The sequence below is a fragment of the Caretta caretta genome, chromosome 7 (assembly GCF_965140235.1).
Source record: "Caretta caretta isolate rCarCar2 chromosome 7, rCarCar1.hap1, whole genome shotgun sequence".
NCBI lineage: Eukaryota > Metazoa > Chordata > Testudines > Cheloniidae > Caretta > Caretta caretta.
The window spans coordinates 4200977-4225391 of NC_134212.1; the positions used below are offsets into that span (position 1 = coordinate 4200977).

Here is a 24415-nt window from a genome sequence, read left to right on the forward strand (position 1 = left end):
ACTCTTCAGGAGTAAGGAGCATCTCTGTTTTATGAACAGCACCACGCCCATTGTCTCTGCTTAACATATAATATGTTTAGAGAGTGAACGTCATTTTCCTAATTGCTGCTGTTTCTTTCCTTTTCTCAGCTCTGACTGAAGGGTACGTTGGCTCACTACATGAAAACAGACATGGTAGTTCTGTGCAAATACGGCGGCGTAAGGCCTCGGGGGATTCTTACTGGGCTTACTCAGGTGAGTTGACTCATACTATATTGGAGTGAAATGTGATTGGGACACTGCCAACCCCCAAACTACCTGTTTGAAATGTTTGTTGTATTTGTTTTGCTGCTCCGTATGCATCAGAAACTTGAAACAGGAATCGACTTAATTTTGCAAGCTTTGCATCTTGGTTTTTTGTACTGACACTCCTGAAAATTCAAGAGCTTGACTGACCCACTGTGACCTTGCCTTCCACACACAACAGCACAATTATATAGCACTCTCATGCACTGCTCTTGGAGCTGCTGCACTCCCCCACCCGCTCTCCACAGAATGGCACTGAAGACTTGTGATGGTTCTTGGAGTGCCCAGGACTGAGTCCCCTAGGTACCTCCCTGAGACTTGCTGGTGCTTAACTGTGTGTCAGCTCCCAGTCTGTCCGCCACCCAAGCACTCTGGGATATACCAGCCTTCCCTTTGCCTTGTAGATTAATAATAGGTGCACCCCATCACCGAACCCTTTGGAAACATTCCCCTACAGTAATCAGCCCTTTAACCACTGAACACTCTCAGTAATACCGGGTCTGCTCTCCCCAAAGCACACGCCAGCTTGAATGATTCAGCTCCGGATCACCTTCTTAAATAATATCACAGCACTGAGATACGTTTATAGTGAAAACAATCATACGTTTATTATCAAAGATCAAGATTCAAGAGCGAGTGAGTAAGGATCATGGTAACAGGAGGGTTACAGATGCAACAAAATCATTACATGGTTCCTAGAGACTAAACTTAAAACATATTCAGACAGAAAGTTAGCTTAAGTTATCTCACCTCAAATGTCCTTTGCAGCATTTTCAGCCAAGCAGGGTTGAGAGCCTGTTTTCATTAATGTAATCTCATTGCCCGATTACTTCCTAGATTCAGGATAAAGAGGTGTCTTCCTTGCCATCTACTTATATCCCCAGAGTTCATTGTTTGTTCCCCAACTCAGGAGAACCCCCGTGGCTTATTTACCTGTGTTTTGTTATCCTGTTGATTTCACATCTCCCTATTAGCTTTGTATGTAAACTGTGTTAGCTTATAATGCTTAAATTACAAGTTGCACAGACAGGTGAATAAACCTCCTTTGTCTGAGAGAAAATCTGGTTGCTAGTTCTTCCTTGACAGGAATATATTTTCAGGATACATACATTACTTTTTACAAAGTATCTGTATGTACATATTACAATGATATTAATGAACTGTGTGAGCGTGGCTTTCATTTAGGACCTTATATAATATTCTTTGGTGAACCATAATGTATATACCAGGATCAGGATATTCTTGTAACCCCCTTTACTGGTTGACATTGAGGTGTTCTTAGGGTTACATGAGTATTGTATATTTTAAGTGTGCATGCTTCCAATTTTACAGTTTTGTAGATTACGCTCCTGCTAGGTTTTCAACTCTTGGGCTCCCCGACCCCAGTCAAAAATCCCTTACCCACTTCTCACTCAGATACCAGTTTTCCAGGTCAGTCTTCCCACCACTGCTTCCTTTCCCCTCACTTTTCCCCAAACTTTCCCAACTTGCTCTCCTACTTCTCTTTCTTACCTCAGGCAGTTCTTCTGGATCCTTCTAAGGAATTTTCTGCTCCCACAAATTCACACTTTACCATTTTCCCTTTCACAAATAATCCCCCAGCCTATCATATGCTATTCAAACAATCTCCCAGCATCTCACAGTGCAAGTGTGAGTGTCCAAATGCCAACCTTTTGGGGCTTTCAAACGACTGCTTTGCGTGTATATATTTTACAGTTTTGCATGACAGTGAGACAGACTGATGCAACATATGTTAGAGAAGGTAGGATTTGGTGGATGTTTTATTGTTTGTCCTCTTGACTTGGTAGGAAAGGTTTAGGAGAAACCTGCTCTCTTGGATCAGTTTTGAGACTACTAATCAAGATACAAAGTAACTTGTACTAACCCACCTCCATATGCAATTCTCTGGTTATTGCAGACCTGGAAGCTTCTAGACCTCCAGTTTATTTGCAGACCAGTTCCTCAAGAACAGGGGTGGGGTGGGAGAAAAAAAAGGAAAGTTCATGTTGGTAGCTATGGTTCTGTTTGCAGAAACTGTTTCCACATACTTGTTTCTTTCTGAAGGTCCATTGTGTCATTAATTTTGCCACACTTCTTTTGAAAGGACTTGTGATGTATTTCACACATTTGATGTTAGTCCTGATGGAGACATTGTGCAGAACTGGTTTTATCAAAATGATAAAGTTGGGTTTCTAAGGAATTTGAATACTGATGTCAGCTAAATAGGAAAATTATAACCTAGATAATACTGCTAATTCTGTCCTCAGTAATAAATTATCAGTTTCACTGAAACTGCATGACTAGCTGAGGTTAGAATTCATCCATTAATACACAAAAACATCAGATGTCACAGTTTCCTTTAATTTGATGTCATAATAAGAGATGCTGTCTCATTTGCAAATGAGATCGTATAAACCAAATACACTTCAGTAACAGATGACAAATAAACTCTTTCCATTTAAATGTTGAGAATACTAGCAAATGAACAGGAAAGGTATTGTCACAAATTTTATTTCTTTATTGGAATTTAAATAATCTGATAGTAGAAGGAAACAAATCATGGAAAAATCTGTATGTTAAAATGGATAGTCTGTCGATTGTTATCTGTACTCTACCAACTATACAAAAATTACAGGTTAAGTGGTATTTAGCATGTTTCCTTGGTTTTGGTTATCTAAAAATGTAATTGGAATGTTCATTGCAGCCTATTAAAGGAAAATGTTTCAAGAAAACAAATAAAACACTGTTGGAATTAGTCTGCTGTCATAGATATGAAAACTATTTGCATGAGTTATTGGATTTTGTTTTTAATGCAGTTTATGAAACATCTCTGCATGTGACAATTTTCTAAATTTTATTTTCATGACTATTCAGTTTTTTCGTTGGTGACTAATATCACCTTTTCCCCAATAAAAGCTTTTACCCTCCACGACTCATTTTAGATGTATGTCAGTGTAAAATATATAGACCAATCTTTAATTACACGTTATCTATTGGCTTTTTTGCTTTGTTTTGTGTATTGATAAATCTCCAGCTTCTTCAGGGAAAATAGCCAATCTGTTTTGTTTTACAGAGAACAGATAGTGTTTTCTCAGTCGTCAATCACATGCAGTTCTACCTGATTAGTGTTATCTAATTAGAATCCTTTTCGTGACTATTGTTGATAAAAGAAGTAAAATTGGGAAATAGAGGCATAAGAATAACCACACTGGGTCAAACCAATGATCCATCTAGCCCAATATCCTGTCTTCTGTCAGTGGCCACTGTCAGATGCTTCAGAGGGAATGAACAAAACAGGCAGGGGTGAAAGTAACTTAAAGGATTTACTGGTACGCTGGAGTCCTGGGTGGGGGCGTGGCCTCAACCGGAAGAGGCGATTTAAAGGCCCCGGGGCTCTGGCTGGGAGCACTGGGGCCTTTAAATCACCCTGGAGCTACCAGCTGCAGAGGCGGCTGTGAGCCCCGGTGAATTAAAGGGCCCGGGGCTCCGGCCGCTGCAGAGCTCCAGGTATTTTAAATCCCTGCTGGAGCCTGGCTGCCAGAGCCCCAGGGCTCCGGCTGCCGGGCTCAGGCGGGGATTTAAAGGGCCCGGTGCTCCGGCCACTGCGGGGAGCCCCCGCCCGAGCCCCGCTACCAGAGCTCCGGTGATACTTTAAAGGGTCCGGGGCTCCCTGCAGTGGGAGGGGAGCCCTGGGCCCTTTAAAGCGCCACCCGAGCCCCGCTGCCGGAGCTCTAGCAGAGCTTTAAAGGGCCTTGGGCTCCCCACAGCGGCCGGAGCCCCGGGCCCTTTAAATCCCCGCCGGAGCCCTGCCGCCACTCCCTGTAGCGGGGCAGGACACTGGCGGTGCTTTAAAGGGCCCGGGGCTCCCTGCAGTGGCAGGAGCACCTGGCCCTTTAAATCCCCGCCGGAGCCCGGCTCCGGCAGCCAGGCTCCAGCGGTGCTTTAAAGGGCCCGGGGGTCCTGCCACTGCGGGGAGCCCCGGGCCCTTTAAAGCGCGGCCCAAGCCCTGCTGCTGGGGCTCCGGAGGCAATTTAAAGGGCTTGGGGCTCCCTGCAGTGGCAGGACCCCCGGGCCCTTTAAATCACTGCTGGGGAAGCCGGTGCGGTCCGGCACGGCGTACTGGCTCTTGCTGGTACGCCGAACTGGACCGTACCAGCTTACTTTCATCTCTGAAAACAGCGGAATTTATTGAGGAATCCATCCCCTGTCATCCAGTCCTACTTTCTGGCACTTGGAGGTTTAGGGACACGCGGAGCATGAGGTTAGATTCATGAATATCTTGGCTAATTACCATTGATGGACCTATCCTCCACGAACTTATCTAGTTTGTTTTTGAACCCAGTTATACTTTTGGCCTTCACAACTTCCCCTGGGTATGAGTTCCACAGATTTACAGTGCATTGTGTGGAGTACATTCTTGAGGTTGTTTTAAATCTGCTGCCTCTTAATATAATTGGGGGACCTTTGGGTCTTGCGGTGAGGAGTAAATATAACTCTTTCTCCAGACCATTCGTGATTTTATGGACCTCTGTCCTATCCCCCCTTAGTCGTCTCTTTTCTAAGCTGAACGGTCCCAGGCTTTTTAATCTCTCCTCGTATGGAAGTTGTTCCATACCCAGAGTCATTTTTGTTGCTCTGCTCTACTTTTTCCAATTCTAATATATTTTTTTAGAGATGGAGTGACAAGAAGTACATTCAAGGTGTGGACGTTTCATGGATTTATATAATGGCATTATGATATTTTCTGTTTTATTCTCTATCCCTTTCCAAGTGGTTCCTAACTTCGTTAGCTTTTTTGACTGCTGCTGCACATTGAGCAGATTATTTGAGAGAACTATCCCCCATGATTCCAAGATCTTTCTTGAGTGGTAACAGCTAATTTAGAACCCACTGAATGTTTGGCAGTCTTCTGGCTTCTGATATACTTCAAACAATTTTTGCTCTTAGTTTTTGTGTCTTTAGCTAGTTGCTCTTCAAATTTTTTCTTAGCCTGTCTAATTATACTTTTATATTTGACTTGCCAGAGTTTATTCTTCTATTTGACTTCCAATTTTAAAAGGATGCTTTTTTGGCTTTAACTGCCTCTTTACTCTGCTTCTTAGCATGGTAGCATTTTTTCAATCCTCTTATTGTTTTTAATTTGGAGTATACATTTAGTTTGAGCTTTTGTTTTTAAATAGTATCCATGCAGTTTGCAGGCATTTCACCCTTGATTGTTCCTTTTAATTTCTGTTTAACTAGCTTCCTCATTTTTGTGTAGTGTCCCTTTTTAAAGTTAAATACTATTGTGGTGGGTTTCTGTGGCAGAAATGATCTGTGTACCATTTCCTTGCCAAGAAACTGAAAGAGGATGTATTATTAAATTGTGCGCATGGTATAACATAAGTGTAATATTTGAGCAGTACAACATGAAATTCCATTCCAGAAGAAACCCTTTTGGTGTTTAACATCCCAGACCCAGAGTCACAGCGCAGGCCTCCATGGTAGCTGGCATGGAGATTTTGTGTTACATCAGTGGGTGCTGAAAGCATTTGGCCCCTACCTGGTCCAACCCCATTTTATCACTCAGTAAATACACAATATATAGTGGTGAGTAATCTGTCTAGATAGTGCAAATGCACATTGAAGGCACTCAGCCGCGTGCAGTACCTTGTGGGAAAGTGCTGCATTGAGGCAAGGTGAACGGCTGTCTTCAGCTCCAAGCAGGAAGAGTTGTCCTCAGAGACGGGGAGAGTGGGGAAGGAAAGGGCATGTGTAGAGGGGCATTATTCATGAAAAGTTTCTGAGGTGGTAAGGAAAACAGAAGATGAAATAACTAGAGAGGCTTGCACAAGATGGATAAATATCCAAGCCTTTGAAAAATACTCCTGCAATGCTGACTCAGGAGTCTGAGGGGATTCCTGCATTGCCAGGCCTAAGGAAGGAAAACTAATGGAGTGTACAATAAAATGAAGATCAAGGAGAGTGTGACTATATTATTAGCATGTAAATGCTTCTCAATGCTGTCTATTTACCATTCATTTCTGAGGGAGCTGCTCCACTTCTCCCCTCACCCATGTCTGCCACCTCCCTATCATCCCCAGCTACATGTGGGATTTTCAGCAAACTTGCCTGCTTTTATCCAATATCTCTTCTCCACGTTTGTGCTTGTAGACCTTGGGGACTGATGTAGAGAGAGCATGTCTACAGAGATTGGGGTGAGGTAGCCCACAAATGTCAGCTGGCAGGGGACAGATGCTGAGCATATATTTGTCCCAAGTTGAGTTTTGATGAGGTAAAGGCTGGAAGCCACCTACTTTCTCTCTCTCCTTCCCACCCCTGTCTTGGACTGTTCCCTGGGCAGGGTGTAGTGAAGCAGTTTGCCCAGCTTTCACATGTGATGACTCTCTTGGGCAGAGGTTTTGGCCGTGGTTAGGGTGGTTATGTCATGTGAGCCGTCGAGTAGCGATTTACGTGATTGTCCGTGTTGGGGGGTCCTCAAGATTTTTTGTAGACATTTGCTGGTGAAACACTTCCCTTCCCATTCACAGTTATCCAGGCCGTGTTGTCTTCTCTTTGCAGTCCTAGAACATCCCTGGGGCAACTACAGCGATTGCTGGTGGGGTAAAGTGCTATGTTCAACTATGTTAAAGCTTCTTTTAATGTAATTTAACAGCTGGAGAAAAGGACCCTGCATCACATGTCCAAAAGAGCTCCTGCTAACTACCAATGGCGTTCAGGCCACCGTGCTGATCAACACTGTAACAGGTGCTCCATGTAGACCACACACACCTGTGTGGCTGCTGCTCATACACTGAGCTGAGCTATAGTTGGATACTGATTTCAAGGGAGCAAGGTTGATTCTTTCCCTGCTGGAGGGCATACAGAGTGGTGGTGTTTTCAGGCTAAAACATTCAGTGACCAGTCCTAAGGCCGGGGTGGAGAGTTGTGGGCACCACTGGCCTGCTGTGGGGCAAGGGGTCAGTTTACAAGGGCAGAACAGTTCAGAAGGCGCTGCTCAGTGACAGGATCCACCATCAAACCTCCCCTGGGTAGGCAGTCTGTGGAATAACTGCACTGCTGCTCCACAGCCAGGGGCAGGAAGGATGCTCCGGGAGTAGTTTGCTGAGCTGAGACTTGGGAAATCTGGGCTCCATGTCTGGACTCGTAAAAGTCTTGCTGAGTAATCGTGGGCAAGTCGCTGCCTGTAAAATGGGAATAGCACTTCCCTACCGCATAGGGGTGTTCTAGGCTAAACATCTGCTACTGATTATAAGGCACTCAGCCGCTATGGTGATGGAAGGTTCCTCAAGACATCTTGCCTGGACCTCAGTGGAACTCCTGCACGTGCTGTCCACATGCTCTAGGTTTGTGCGGCAGTAGAGGCCTGGTCCACTCACCATCTCATCCAGTTGTACAAGTCAATTTTTTTTTAAGCCTTACAAAACGATAAAGTCCGTCATCTACAAATACAGCTCTTGTGTATTCTCGTGATGCCCTTAACTGCAGATGGGGTAAATGAGAACTTGCCTAAGAGAAGTAGCAGCTTGAGAGGAAAAAAATAAAAGAACAGATAATTAAATGAATTGAGAACTCAAGGTCTGTTTTTAATGGCTTCTGTCATAATCAGAAGCTCACAGTGTATCAAAAGAGATGGTGTAAAATGTATGTCAGTAGCTCTTTAAACCAGCTTCAGAAACGAATGAAAGCCCACTGAAAAGAAAAAGAATAGCGATTCCTTTTAAACCTGCAAGAATGGATGGAGATGAATTTTTGATACAAAGTGCTAAAGTTCATTTCTATGGGAAATACTTTCTGTGTGTGTTTTGGCAATATATTGTATACATGTGCATATGTCAAATCTGGCTAGAGAGATTCAAAAGAGATTGACTGTAATATTTGGCTAAAATATTACAGCATAATGCAAAGTAGAGGTTTGGATCAAGAGTAACTCAACCTGAATGAATTAGGAGTCTCAGTTAATGAGCTTTACCATTGCAGGGCCTGATTCTGCAACCGCGTAAGCACTTGTCTACCTTTATTCACATGAGCAATCTCTTTGAACTCCATGAGAACTAGTCACACCAGTACAGGACCTTACAACATGAGACCAGCAGTCTGTTTGTGATTCATGCTTAGTACTCAAGATAGTTAAATCCCAGGCAGACTTCGAAGAGCTACAGAAGGATCTCTCAAAACTGGCAGATGAAATTCAAAGTTGATAAATGCAAAATAATGCACACTGGAAAACATAATCCCAACTATACATATGAAATGATGGGGTCTAAATTAGCTGTTACCACTCAAGAAAGAGATCTTGGCGTCATTGTGGATAGTTCTCTGAACACATCCACTCAATGTGCAGCAGCAGTCAAAAAAGTGAACAGAATGTTGGGAATCATTAAGAAAGGGATAGAGAATAACACAGAAAATATCCTATTGCCTGTGGATAAATCCATGGTATGCCCACATCTTAAATACTGCGTGCAGATGTGTTTGCCCCATCTCAAAAAAGATATATTGGAATTGGAAAAGGTTCAGAAAAGGGCAACAAAAATGATTATGGGTATGGAATGGCTTCTGTATGAGGAAAGATTAATAAGACTGGGACTTTTCAGCTTGGAAAAGAGACGACTAAGGGGGATATGATAGAGGTCTATAAAATCATGACTGGTGTAGAGAAAGTAAATAAGGAAGTGTTATTTACTCCTTCTGATAGCACAACAAGTAGGGGTCACCAAATGAAATTAATAGGCAGCAGGTTTAAAACAAACAAAAGGAAGTATTTCTTCACACAACGCACAGTCAACCTGCGGAACTCTTCGCCAGAGGATGTTGTGAAGGCCAAGACTATAACAGGGTTCAAAAAAGAGCTAGATAAATTCATGGAGGATAGGTCCATCAATGGCTATTAGCCAGGATGGACAGGGATGGTGTCCCTAGCCTCTGTTTTCCAGAAGCTGGGCATGGGCGACAGGGGATGGATCACTTGGTGATTACCTGTTCTGTTCATTCCCTCTGGGGCACCTGGCATTGGCCACTGTCAGCAGACAGGATACTGGGCTAGATGGATCTTTGGTCTGACTCAGTATGGCCGTTCTTATGTTAGTGAATTGCAAGATCAGGTCCTAAAATGTCTGTTAAACACATCCATATTCCCATATTTAATAGGCTAAATGTGACATACTCCCAGTATCCATAATGGTGACTATTGGCAGTTCAGATGGCTTGTCAGTAATGTGGAAAATTCTTTGCAAGTTCATAAGTCTTTCTCTGTCTTTTTCTTTCTTTAAATTAAAAAGAAATCTCACAAATACACAACATGGAAAAGTGTACCAGGTTGAAGGCTTTTTGAATGACACTGCCTCAGGCTATCTACTGTATTTCTTAAAGAATAATATTCGGAAGAGTAAACCAATTTTTTGTTTTCAAACTTTAATGTTGTTTTTGTGTTACACCACTGGGTACTGAAAGCATTTGGCCAATCCCATTTTGTCACTCAGGAGCCTATGGGATGTGATGGAGGATAGGATTTTTGGATCCAAATCTGGTACTTTACTGTCAATAACCACGGTCCAGAGAAATGTCTGTGACTAATTAGTGACATACAAAGAAAGGATGATTTACTGAATGGTTGAATGAGATCGAATGGTTGAATGAGATCATCATTTGGATGAGATCATCATTTGGGGGGGAGGGATAGCTCAGTGGTTTGAGCTTTGGCCTGCTAAACCCAGGGTTATGAGTTCAATCCTTGAGGGGGCCATTTAGGGATATGGGGCAAAAATTGGGGATTGGTCCTGCTTTGAGCAGGGGGTTGGACTAGATGACCTACTGAGGTCCCTCCCAACCCTGGTATTCTATGATATTCTATGATCTGAGTAAGTAAAAGAAAGTAGCAGCAAGGAAAAAACTAAAATCAAACCGAAGCATCTTATTCTCTTGCTCAAACCAGGAAACCTCTACCCACAAAATTAGCAATATCCAAAGTAGTGTCCTGTATTTGATTTCCCCACCGCCACATGGGCAGGGTGTGAGTCTGTCCCCCAGTGCTGGTGGGCCTTTATAAGAACTTTATTAGTCCACTACCACATCGTCCCAAAGGATTTGGTCTGCTAGCTCAAGTACCAGAGGCTCATCCTTTTAGATCTGGAAACTCGAGTTTCAAACCTTGCGGTTGATGCAGGCAAGTTTGGTTGCACTTTCTTCTGTTGATGTCTCCTCTGTAGAATTAGCCTTTTTGTATGGGCTGACTCATGTTTGTTTTATTCCATGAGTCCCTCCATGAAATAGTTGAAACCACTGGGACTTCTTGGGGAGCAAGTTGTTCAAAATATTAATTACTTGTTTGTATATTTAACTGTTTTTTCTAAAGAGAACCAGTAAAATTCTATGCATGAAGTGCATGTTCGTTTAATCTTGCAGTGTATTCAGAATACCTCTCTCATTCTTTGGTCCTCTCAATGTCTCTGAAATGTTGTAGAAAAGTCAGATGTTTAGGTGAGGATACTCCTTCCCCAACACTGTGTGAGATGGAGATTTTCAGTGCTCTTATTTGGTGGCTGTTCCTAGGGAGCATTGTCAAAGGTGTGGGATCTGGGGGTGCTGCTGCACCCCCTGGTTTGAAGTGGTTTCCACCAGATATGGGGCTTACAGTTTGGTTCAGTGGCTCTCAGCACCCCCATTTTCACAAATTATTCCAGCACCCTGAGGATTGTTTTCTCTTCTCTAAACGTTTAGAGTCCTTTCTCCCTTGGATATATGTGCAACTGCAAATCATGCTACTGGAAGTTAACAGAAGAGAAAAGTAGGCCTGACTAGCACAGGGTTGACTAGGAAAAAATCCATTAAGAAAAGGAATCTTGCACATTGCTGTCATTTTAGCTGTATATGAATGTGACAGTCATCAAACGGCAATTTCTGTTGTCCTTTAAGATGCAGTATTTAAAATATAACCAGTGAATTTAAAACTTGAGACTTTTTTTCTTAAAAGCAATTCCTAGCATTAAAACAGGAAAAATCACTAAAAGTTATTTCCTGTAAGAACAGCAAATGGTTTTAAATATGATGAAATGTAACTTGGTTTTGTCCTTTGTAAATATCTGAATTTCCAGCTCTTTGCCTGGGTCTGGTGTTCTAATTAGACAAACAGCTAATACCAGAAACAATTGTCACAGAGTGACTTCTGTAGAGGTGAACATCCAGACTTATTGTGCTCAGGGGTAACTAATGGCCTGTTTGCTTTAGTCAATATTTCTCTCTCTCTCAGGATGATAATAGATCTTGATGTTGACAAAAAATATGAAGTCTGTGCACTCTCTCTGTTGTAACATTCTGAACACATTCATCAAAAATATCCAGAAATGTCTGCATTACAGCCAAGAATTTCAAACGTAAGTCGCCTCTCCTTTCAAGCTAACATTCTAAAGATGAATTGAAGTGAGAAGACCTGAAAAATACTCCTATTAATCTCTAAACTGATCAGTAAATTGAAATTTGCGTATCCTGTCTTTACTGATCAGAGGTGAATAGTTGTCTGCCCTGAACCCTGTTGAAACCAGCTATGATGCCATCACTTGCGAAGGCAATTGGATTTGTTAACAGTCGATCCAGGTATTAGTATTCACCTTTTTCATGAAATGGAAATGGAGTGGCTTGACAGTTTACTGTTTTTGTCTAAGCATGAGTACTGACTTACTTGTGCATGTAAAATAAGTATTACGGTGCTCATTTGGTTTGAGGAAACAAGGAAATGTTAACCTTATACTAAATACTTTTGTTATATGTGCTGCCTTAATATAAGTGCCCTGTCACCAGGCAAGGATTATGGAGAAATGCTTTTTCTCTCTTCAGTTCTGGTGGTGGGTGTGTGGGTGGGGGGCAGGAGGGAGATTTTTTCCCCTTTCTCACAAATATTTTTTCTTTTTTATTAATAGTTGAAGCTAAAAAAGGGTTTATTACCATTTTTTCATGACCCTGCCCCCAAGAGCAGGAGACAGACCGCTGCTAAAATGACCTATCGAACGTTCATCAGACATTCTTAGCCAGAAGGCCGGTGTCAATAAGGAATCGGTGATCTTCAAATCTATGTATTGCATATTTAACATCGGAAACTGTCAAAGGACCTGTGTGATGTTTTGGTGCCCACCCTGACCAGTGAGGGGTCCTGTCACCATCTGACCTGTAACTTTGGTGGTGTTTGAACTGTGCAGCTATGGTTCAATTCCCTGACACCGGCAGTCTGCCCATAAGCATAAGATCTCCCCCTGGCTCTCCCCAGTCTAGTTACGCTTTTCAGGGTGACACCAACAGCCCTTCCAGTCCCTGGCCTCCCCAAGTATGTCATCCTGAATTCTTAATCATCAGACGGCTTGGACTGTTCCCCTCTGAAACCAGCCTCCAGTTACCTCTTCACCTTAGCACACGTACTCCACACAGTATGCACACCAGAGACCTGCTTGGGATGAAAATAAAGAAAAACTTTGTTTATTAGAAAAAACCCCAATACATTCAGAGATGAAATAGTAAGGGAGAAGCAAACCCATGCACGTTACACAGGAACCAAACCTAAAGACCCAACCTTACACTTCTATGTTAGATAAAATCTCTTTTCTAATAAGAGTTACCTGTTGTCTTCATGTATGCAGTGTTGTTGTAACCATATCGGTCCCAGGATATTAGAGAGACAAGGTGGGTGAGATAATATCTTTTAAATGATCAACTTCTGTTGGTGAGAGAGGACAAGCTTTCTTCCTCAAGTCGAGCTCTGTGGCACTTGAAAGCTTTTCTCTCTTGCCAGCAGAAGTTGGTCAAGTAAAATATTACCTCACCCATCTTGTCTCACTGTTACCTTCAGTTTCCCAGCATACCCTCTAGCTATAGGGGGGATTTAGTGTTCCCAGAAAGTCTCTGACCTTGAGGTTGTCCCCCAAGTTCTTGATTAAAAAAAAAGCTTAGTTCCAAGCCTGCTTTTAAAAGTCCTTTTTCCCCCCTTAGGCCCCGGCGACTCATGGCTAGTCAGAGTGGTGACACTCCCTCCTGACTTGGTGTTCGAGAGCCACAATGTTCTTTTCAACTTCGAGTTATCTGAGGCCTGGTCTAAAACTAGAAAATTGAATTGGCTTCACTGTGTCGCTCAGGGATGTGAAAAATCCTCATCCCCTGAGCGGCATGGTTAAGCCAACCTAACTCCCAGTGTAGACAGTGCTAGGTCATCCAAAGAATCACTTGGCTGTTTATTTTTTCTGTTCTCCCTTTGGCGTGTCTGGACCATGATTGTCACAACTTTGTATAGCAAAGCTGCCCTGCTGGCTTTTGAGTCTCAGAAGTTACTCATTTCTACTGTTCTCTGCCTCCAAGACATCCATTCTGGATTAAGAGAGGCATTCGTCTCTCACTTAGTCACGCATTGGCAAATTCCTATGTCACCTTCCCACGAGGTCTCTTAAGACATTAAGGGTATGTCTGCGCCGCCCCTCCTCCCCCGCATGGCTGCGGCTGGCCTAAGCCAACTGACTCAGGCTCACAGGCCTTGGGTTGTGGGGCTGTAAAATTGCAGTGTAGATGCCCAGGCTCACACTTGAGACCGAGCTCTGAGATCCTGTGATGAGGGAGAGTATCAGAGTCTAGGCTCCAGACGGAGCCCAAACTGCTACACAGCCGTTTTTAGCCCCGCAGCCATGCTCTGTGAGTCAGGGGACACAGGCTCCGAGATGAGTGCCAGGGGTTTTTATCTCATTGTAACTTATTTTCACAGAGACAGAGACAAAGTGGTTTCTTTATTAGACACCAGTAACACTGTCTTCTCCTTGTCCCCTCTTATGGTTGAAATACTTGTGGTTTATTCTGAATACAACCAGAATGATTGCTGATATCCTGGATACGTGCAAGGAATAATATCTGGATTTTTCATTCTTCGACTTCACTATGGGTAAAATTGCCATTTTTCACTTTTTTTTTTTTTTTTTGGCCAGTGCTCTGGTTGAAATTGTGGATTGATTGGTTTCTATGCTCCTTAAAAAAAATAAAAAATCTGTGACTGAAAACTCTGCTTTTTGGCTGGGAGGCAGGCTGCTGAATAAGTTTGACTGACAACCTTGAGCTACTGAGTCTAACCCCTGTCTACAGTGGAGGTGTGATAATGAGCAGGCATTCAGGAAAGAACCAGAGAAAGATCTCCAAAAAGAAAAGGAGGACTTGTGGCACCTTAGAGACTAACCAATTTATTTGAGCATAAGCTTTCGTGAGCTACAGCTCACTTCATCGGATGCATACTGTGGAAAGTGTAGAAGATCTTTTTATATACACACAAAGCATGAAAAAAATACCTCCTCCCATCCCACCTCCTCCCATCCCACTCTCCTGGAGTGCTTTATTTATGCTCAAATAAATTGCTTAGTCTCTAAGGTGCCACAAGTACTCCTTTTCTTTTTGCGAATACAGACTAACACGACTGTTACTCTGAAACCAGAAAGATCTCCGAGAGCTTTAGTTCTTTCATAGGGTTTCTGCCTGTCTCAATCTAATAAGTGTAAGCCAGAGAGTTAGATGGGGATTTCACAGATTTGAATATTACAGCTCCTGTATTATCTCAAAATTCTCTCACTAGCCACAGAACAATCATGGGTCTAGTTATTTCCACCAAAATGGGAAACTACAAAACAGTGCTAACAACACACAACCCTTTAAACATATATTGTGTTGTGGCTATTGAACTCTTGCATTATAACCAGAATTGGATATTTTGCTGAAAATTGACATAGCCATACTTATAGGGCTTTAAACAATGGAAAATGTGCTCAAATACAGCAAAGAGTTAAATGCTCATTTTAAAAAGAATTTAAACCTCAGTCCTAGTTATTTTAAAAGGGAATTGAGTCTAAAATGTTCCTGGATCTTTTCTAAGGAAAAATTCCCCCAGTGTGAAGATAACTATTCAATAGCTGTGTATTTTGAATGTGCAAATGAGAGATGGCATGATCGGAAATCAACTGTAGCACAAGCTGAACAAATGTGCTGGAGAATGCACAGAAGGTAGGAGAGTGCCATTGCCTTAAGGTTCTTAAACGATTGCAGCAATACATTGAACTTCCAATTTTGGTTTAATATTTAACTGAGTAAATATAGCAGAATAAATAACTAAGTGGCTTCTGAGTAGCAAGAAAACTGCAGTGGAAAACAAAGCAAGCAGGAAGGCTGTGAATAGTCTGCAGGGAGTGGATAAAAGAAGTCGTCTGGTGCCAGCATTATTGCAATAGCCCATGCGTGAAATAATCAAGAAATGAATCAGAATTTTAGTTGCCGACTAGACGTGGAGTCCTCATGCTGTATAAACGGATTGAGTAGTGCAAATACTCCTGTAGATGAAGAAGTGGTAGCATTGCTTTTATTTCTGAGGTCTGTGGTGGAGTCTCCAGGATAAAAAGGGCAGCTATAAGACAATCTTCTTAGTATCTCTACCCCAGGAATTGCCCTCAAGGCAGGATCTCCATCTTGCAAAATGTGACATCAAAACATTATGGTCCTTGAAATGGCAGCCTGTGCCTGGATAGGGAATGTCGCTGGTGAAGTGCGTTCTTTAACCGTGGGAATTAGCAAGCAAATACAGTGGTAAATGGCTACTGACAGGACGCCAGTCAGCTGCCAGCAGTGTAACGTTTGACGTAGTTCTTAAAATTGTCACATATTCCTTTCAGGCTGGATGTTGGGTGTTTGCCCGTAGAATGAACAGCTAGGTGGATATGTGGCTCTTGTCGCTATAGCATCTGACTGCCTCACAATCATTGGAGTTTAAGCCACACGTCTCTCTGAGGCAGGGGGGTATTATCCTCATTTTACAGATGAGAAACTGAAGAATAGGGTAGGTTAAGTGACTGACTTGGCCAAGGTGTTACAGGAAGTCTGTGGCTGATCTGGGAATTGAACTTAAATCTCTTGAGTCTCACTCCAGGGCCTTCTCTTCTAGACCATCCTTCCTCCCTTACCAGATGATAAATACAGAGGTCCTGGTTAGCCCACAAGGAGAGCTCATTGCCAAGTATCATGGCAGCTCAGGTGTTCAGAGGCTCATGAGAAAACGTGTTATTACAACCATGAAGGGGCTGGAGGCAGGAGGCCTTCACTGAGGGGATCCCCAGGTGTGGGATGCCTTCTTTTGGGAAACCTGGACTTTGACCCTAAAGTCATGCTGCAAGGCCCATGGGTGCCCCTGGGTTTTTCTCTCCAGGGGCATAGGGGATGTGAGGTGTGGGAAGTGGGAGGTAACGGGCGGCTGGAAGGGCTCAGTGCATTGGTGATTGGTTCTCAGTTGCTAGGTTTTTATTAAAGCCTGTGTGTGCCCACAGAACTGGATGAGTACACTTTAAAACATCAAATTAAATAAATATGAAATCCCGCAGCGGAGTGCAGAGCTGTGCATCTAAATTACATCTTTAAACAGCACTTGAGTGATTTTCTTGAAATGTTTTGAAACTTTACCCTGAACTCTTAAGGATCGTACGTGTATCCTTCCAAGCTGTGCAGGCTGAGGGAGAGCACTGGCACGGACTTGGCAGCGGGATGATTTATTGAAGAGGCACGTCGATCTGCAGTATAAGGATAACATCAAACCTCTCCGTGAACCCATTTGTGGAGCTGGGGAGACAAGTGGGTTTAAAGCAAATTAAGCTCCTGTGTCCTGCACTCCTAGTAGTGATCTGTCTCCTACCCTTACTCCCACTTTTCCTCGCTGCACAGCCTGGCCAGGTGGGCAGATCGACTGGGGTTTAATTTGTTCCTAATGAGGATGGAGGAATGAATTATCACAATTCGCTGGTGAAAAGCAGGAAGCCTTCGCTTTCTGTTGCTGTTCGAGAGGGTGGAGATCCTGGACTCCTGTTGACATTTGGTTTGTGAGAAGTGATGGGAAATATTGACTCACAGGCCCTTGTTATTCTCCATGGCTGAACTGAAAAATACCTTTCCAGTGATGTGCAACCACTTAAAAAACCTTCCGTATTCTGGTCTGACTAGCAAGCAGTCTTCCCATTGCTGTTTGCTGGAATGGCTACCTTGTTGTGTTTCTGTCATTTTCATCGTGGAGGAGCAGCAGACTGCTTCTTGTCTGGTCCCTGCCCTTTGGCCTGTCTGGCTTGGGTAGCCTTCCAGGTGTTAGAACACCTACTGGCATGGCTCACAGGGTCACTGGAACACACAAGCCTTCCGACTGTCATCCAGGCGCTGGAGCATCTGTCACAGCGGGCACGCCATTGGGCTGCTGGAAGAACACAAAAGGGACGATGGAAAGACTCGCTCCCTCAAATACTACTCAGAGAGGGACAACTGATGGGAATTAACACCATCGAGGACGTGCGAAGAGCAGCCCAGAGTAAACAGGGAGGTTGGGGCCTGTTCTGTGCCCTGAGTGGTGTTTGACAGCAAAGGAAAGATTTAGGCTATGTCTGCACTATGCACCTTTCCGCGACATAGCTGTGCTGCTACAGCCGTGCTGCTAAAAGGTGCGCGGTGTAGCCGCTCTTTGTCGGCAGGAAAGAGCTCTCCCGCTGACCAAAAAAAAAAAATAAAAATCCACCCCCAACGAGAGGCAGTCGCTTTACTGGCAGGAGAGCTCTCCCACCGACAAACACTGTTCACACTAGCACTTTTCGTCCGTAAAACTTTTGTCGTTCGGGGGGGTGGGGGGGTGTTGTTTTTTTTCACACACCTGAACGACAAAAGTCCAGTGTAGACAAAGCCTTACATTCAGTCTTCCCATTCACTGGAGTCTTTCCATTGGTGCCAGTGGGGACTGGATCAGGCCTTGAGTTTTTCTCCATCTCAAGGCAATTCCTGAATGTCCATCTTCTGCACAGTGTTGTTAAGTTCGCCAGGACCCCTGTCCCAGTCCGTAGGGTCTCTACGATAGATCTCTCTCAGAATTAAAGCCTCTAAGTTTCTGTGAACTGAAATTTTCCAAGAGCACGCTTGGAGTTCTATCATAGGCATTTATCTGTCCCACATTACCATAGTATCTGACCCACTCACAGTCTTATACATATTTATCCTCTCAGTACCTCTATGAGGTACGGAAATGGTATTTTGCAGGTGGGAAACAGATGCAAAGAGAGACTGAGTCCAAGGTCACACTGGTAGTCTGTAGCAGGAGCGGAGAATTGAGCTCAGGTCTCCCATGTGTGAGACTAACGCTAGCATCCACTCATCTTCCTGCCTTGCATACGAAAGGTTTTATTTGCAAGGGTAAAGTTCCACTGTCTCTCTTCTGGCACAGCTTTTACCCCACTGCAGTAATGACTCTAATCTTGCTGATGTAACGCCACATTGAACGCACGCACATCTTAGCTGACCAAAAAGAATCAAAGGACCAATCAAGTACTTCTGTTCTTCTGACATTACTTTTGAGGCACTGTCACCTGCCCCAACATATAAACTTCTTAAGAATTCAGCGAAGGAGAAAACAACTCTGTAAATAGAAGAGTGAAGGTGACTGATACTGACAGGTGGACTATGCTGATGTAACCAATCAAAAAAGTTATCTTGTTTCCTGTTTCCTTCTCTCCTTCCTGTAATAAAAATATGGCTCCATACCTCTCTCCACACTCTCCATCCATTGCTGCCTTTGGACCCAATCCTGAGAGATACCGACTGCTTTTAATTGCCATTGACTTTACTATTCTGCATCTTGCAAGGGCCTTAAATGGCTTATTTGACATTGCCAAGCCTATGCTGAGCACCCTCATACCCACTGGAATTAATGACAGTTGTATATATGCTTTGCTTTCTGTGTGTCTTTATCAAGTAGAAAAACAAACTTACACCCCTGAGGTAACGGCTACTGTGAAGTCACAGAGAGTTTAAATCACTTCACATTCTGTTTGCTTGTTGTCTTTGTTCTAAAGGTGTATTGTTGTGTCTTAGGTTGCCTAGGCTCGCATCACATGCTAGGTCCTTCTCACCCTTGGGGTCTGAAAATGGCTTTACATTCCAGATGCTAATCTGCTTCTAACCAGAAGTGACATTATCTTCCCAAATACTTTCCTACTCGGAGGCTTCCACAACTCTTCAGAAATTTTGTTTTGTTTTGTTTTTTGGGGACCAGAAAGAGAGAGACTTCTCTGTGTCATACAGTACTGTCTCATACCCTGTAATAATTCTGATCTCCCAGGGGAGTGAATATATTTTCATATAAGATGGAATTCTCACTCAGCAAAGCTATGACTTTACAGTTCTGGATCATGTTAAGGATTTCCAGTATCTGTAGTGCAGATTATTATTTGTGTTAGGATAGTGCTTAGGAGCACTAAACACAGAACAGGGCCCTGTTGTGCTGTACAAATGTGTAGCAAGGTGGCCTGTTCCTCAAAGAGCTTACAATTGAAGAATGAGACAAGGGACAATGGGTAGATACAACCAACAGATTGGAGAAGCACAAGGTAACAATATGACAGTTATGAACAACTGGAAAAACAGCTAAGCCTTCCCTTTTCTCTTATGCTTTTATTAAAGATTTCCCTGTGCATTTGACACATCCGTTATGGCTCTTTTTGCTGCATTATCGAAAATTGCAAACTTCTTTTAGTTTTGGAAGTGGCCATTCTGGATACACCGCAGCTCTGCCCCAAACTTCTACCAGGACTCTCTGCCGTTTGAGAGCCTCACACCAACTTCTTAACACTGAAAAACCTGTTAAGAGCAAAGTTAGTCAAAAAAATTGTGACAAATTGAAAAATGATGTTGTAAAAATTGTCATTCTCCCAGGGAAAATTTTGATTTTGATTAAACTTCATTTTCCAGTATTTTGGAAAAATATGGTTTACTCAAAATTTTCCACAGAAAAATGACAATTTTGGTTACATTTTAAAACTAAACATTCAGGTTTGAATTAACACTGGGTTTTGAAAGTTTTGTGACAGTCCTTGAAATTTTCACTTGTCATCCCAATTGTGTATGACAACAAATTTTGAAATATTGGAAATTCTTGACAGGCAGCAATTCCGTTTCCTTGCCAATTCTGTTTAATAGCTACATATTTGGAATCACATGAAATCTAAACAAGACCTGCTTGTAGTAGCTTATTCTAGACCTGCATTCATAAGGAGGTGAAATTAAGCCCTGCACAGTGGACCACTACAAGAATTGTGTAAGATCTAGTTTTGAGTTGGGTCCAAATCCCGCAAACAGCTATGCCTGTTTCTCAGATGGTGTGCCATTGATTTCCATGGGATGCTATGCAGGAATAGCCTGCCTTTCTGGGTGCAGCTTTTGGCAAGATTGGGCCCTTTGATTATCCATTTTTACCAATGACATGTCCTCTGGTCTTTTAAGCACCAGTCCTATCTATAGCACTGTAGGAATAATATAGCAATCTAGAAAACATTTTTATGAATTTAGATTATTTTTGTGTTTGGTGAAGTAGTGATCCATAGTTCGAAGGTGAATTTAAAGTACTCAAGAGCTTGAATCCTAATAAAAACAAAATTTGGAGTTGTTGCATAGTTGATAACTGTAATCACTGATATTTGTATTCTGGTAGCATCTAGAGAAGTGTTAAGAAGATAAAAGGCATGTTGGGCAGATTTTCAGAGGTATTTAGATGCCTAAAGATGCAGAGCGGCACCTCTGCACTTTTGAAAATCCCACGGGGCATCTCTCTGCATCTTAGGCATCTATGTACATTTGAAAATCTGGCCCATTGCATTAAGTGCTGTATGAATATTTAGAGGAAACAACCCCAGCCTCACTGAATTTACAATCTAAGATGCGAATCCTGTTTTGGCTGAGCCTGCACAAAGGTCCACTGAAGTCAGTCAGGTCCAAAGTCAGTGGTTCTCAAACTTTTGCATCTGTGACCCCTTTCACACAGCAAGCCTCCGAGTGCTACCTCCCCTTATAATTTAAAAACAATTATTTTTGTATTTAACTCTGTTATAAATGCTGGAGGAGAAGCAGCGTTTGGAGTGGAGGCTGACAACTCATGACACCCCCCCCCCCACCTAATAACCTCACAACCTCCTGAGGGGTCACGACCCCCAGTTTGAGAACCCCTGATCTACATGGATGCAGCAATCCACAAATCACTGAAAGATGAGACCTTAAATTATGGAAGACATGGCGATGACTTCATGTCTGGTGTCATGATTTCAATACACAGTTACAAACTGTGAGTCACAACGCACAGAAAAGAGCTTTCTGATCCCTCTTATCAAAGTAGCATTGGTCTCGATAATAAAAATATCTGCTGTGTAGATAGTTTTGCTGAGTTATACCATTTTAAAAAGACCATAGTGCTCTACAGCCTTTCAAGTGATATTGGGCCTTTTTAACATTCATTGATGTTAATTTCCTGGCATATGGACATCTCTGCTTGTTTTAATAAATAAGTACTTTCAGCTTTAATGTAAATGATGGAGGAAATGGGTCTTTTTTACATTCAAGTCCACTTCACTGGATAATTTAATGTTTTAAAATGTAAGTTCATATTAAAGTTTAAAACTGAAGTATTGGTTTTTGAAATTTCATAAGGAAATGGTATGGCTGTGGTATGGACCTAAGCATTCAGACACGCAGTACCATGATTAGAAAGATACTGCTGATGATACATTTTGTATAAAATGCATGTTACAGACACTATTACTAGAATTTCATGCTTATGATCCAGAGTGTAATCAGCAGGGGTATTTTGATGTGAGGATGTGTTTACAACAAAAAGCCTGCTTATTTGTTTCACCCACCAGTTTACATCTTGTCTCCTTTTAGCTTCCAAGCTCTTGGGGGCAGGCGATTGTCATTCGCTGTATGTTTCTACAGAATGTTGCAAGATGGAGCCCGGACCTGGTTTAGACCTTTCAATGCTACTGCAGTGTAAACAGTTAATACTAAAAGATACATATCAGAAGTGCACTTTGCTGTTCTTCTGTGCATTGAGGAGGAATAAAGAATTCCCTTGAGCATATGTAACATTCAGCTTAATTGACTGGGAATAAATATATGAGCCCTACAGTCAATGGAAATATTCAATGAAATGATGATATTGAGATGTATGGCTATGTAGATGATGGAAACGTTCTCTGTGTCATATTCCTCGGGAGGATGCTTACCGACAGCGCTAGAGCCCATCTCAAGGCACAGTGGAAGCTGAAGAACATATGCACTGGGAGAAAAATGGCAAGGAAAATGAATGAAAGCTGAGATGACAAAGTTCCTTGCAGTTATATTGATTTTAAATTACTGTTTAGAGCTGGCCCTTGACCATGCCTAGTCCTGTGCTGTTGGGTAAAGTGAGGGGAGGAAAGGAAGAAGCCACAAAGTGCTCTTCCTTCCACCACTAGCCATTTTGTGCCCCTGTGCAAGAGCCAAAACCAATGCTTATTACATTCCTAGCATGCCAAGGACCAGGGAATTCTAGAATCTCAGTGAAGCCTGAAAGGGAAAAGAGGCGGAGCATGGATGAGACCATGGTCCTCTTTCTTCTTCCCACCCCACCCCTGCACATTGGCTAACTGAGCTGGGAAGACCTACAGTGTCCTGTTCAAGTGGGTAACATATGCCTCTACTCTGTTGTGCCCCCAGCTCTACTGAAACTGTTACCCTGGATTTATGGGGAGTGTTTACCCCAGAAGGTGATCAAGCTAATTGCAACCATAGGATATGCATTCAGCCACCATGAATTAATAAAATAGAACACCACAGAGTTAAGGGTTAATTGGAAAGCAGGCTTTTAGATGCAAGGTCAAAACTAGCTGGTAGTTTCTGCTAATCAGAATGGGAGGAGGGTAAAGAAAATAAACAAGTGAGACTGAAAACCTTGGTGGTTGGAAAACCTTGAGTCTAGACACCTCTGATATTAGAAGTTTATTGAAAGTTAGGAAAAGTGATGATCCAGTAGGGGGTCATTATGACCTATATGTTTTGTAGACGTTAGTTATAAAAGGGATTAGCTATAGAGTGCAAACCCGCTGTTAATTACTCAATACCATTCCAGAACTCAAGTACATATCTGGAATGTTCTAAACCTATTGCTTCTGCCTGTGTGTGGTGAAATCTAATAAACTGCAGTTTTAGATAGAGCACGCTTACTTGCATGAATCCTTTATCAGACGGAATTGCTGTGTTCCCATTGATTTGTTCCTGACACTGCCTGGAGTGAAACAGTTAAGTTGCCCCTGTTGTGGGTTCTGAAAACCCTGGGTAACAAAGTCATTAATAAGAAACGTAGCCTGTCCTAGTTAAATGCAATTTTTTAAAATAAAAAGAGTTACAATTGTATTTACAAATTGTATCAAGGCTAGAATTAATAGCAATATTTATATAACAAACTTTTTCTGAGAAGTCATTACTGCTTAACTTGATGCAGTTTGCACTGATTTGCTGTCGATGAGAAGTTTATTCAGTCAGTAAGACTTAATGTTTTATTTTAAAACCTGTCTTATCTATTTTAGTATCTACTGTGCCTTTTGGGAATGAGAACGAAGGGCAAACAAAGCTAATTGTGATGGAGATTTGATATATTATCATAATGAAACTCTTAGTTACCGTACCACTGAAAGAGCACAGCACCTGTGCTAAATCCAGCCAAGTTGGGAAGGGACATGTTCAGTGTTTGTCTGGTGGGAACAGAGAGAGCAAAAAGGCTCTTGACACTGACAGCTTTTATAAGCACTGTTTGATTAGATGTAGAACTCTCAGACAATCAGTCAAGGATTTTGATCTATTTCTGAAATGACAAATATCTGCTACCCAAGATCCATAAACTTGGATATCCTGGATGCCCCATCATCTCAGGCATTGGCACCCTGACAGCAGGATTGTCTGACTATGTAGACTCCCTCCTCAGGCCCTACGCTATCAGCACTCCCAGCTATCTTCGAGACACCACTGACTTCCTGAGGAAACTACAGTCCATTGGTGATCTTCCTGAAAACACCATCCTAGCCACTTGGATGTAGAAGCCCTCTACACCAACATTCCACACAAAGATGGACTACGAGCCGTCAGGAACAGTTTCCCCTATAATGTCACGGCAAACCTGGTGGCTGAATTTTGTGACTTTGTCCTCACCCATAACTATTTCACATTTGGGGAGAATGTATACCTTCAAATCAGTGGCACTGCTATGGGTACCCGCATGGCCCCACAGGATGCCAACATTTTTATGGCT

General features: G+C 42.6%; 1 protein-coding gene across 5 annotated transcripts in view; it reads left to right on the forward strand.

Annotated features, from left to right (window-relative positions):
- Nucleotides 1-24415, forward strand: part of PTPRG (protein tyrosine phosphatase receptor type G) — a 618498-nt gene that overhangs the window by 138050 nt on the left and 456033 nt on the right. For all 5 annotated transcript variants that reach the window (XM_048858998.2, XM_075130209.1, XM_075130210.1 and 2 more), the window contains exon 2: nucleotides 130-234. In XM_048858998.2, the coding sequence (XP_048714955.1) occupies nucleotides 130-234 (105 nt within the window). The remainder of the gene's footprint in view (nucleotides 1-129; nucleotides 235-24415) is intronic.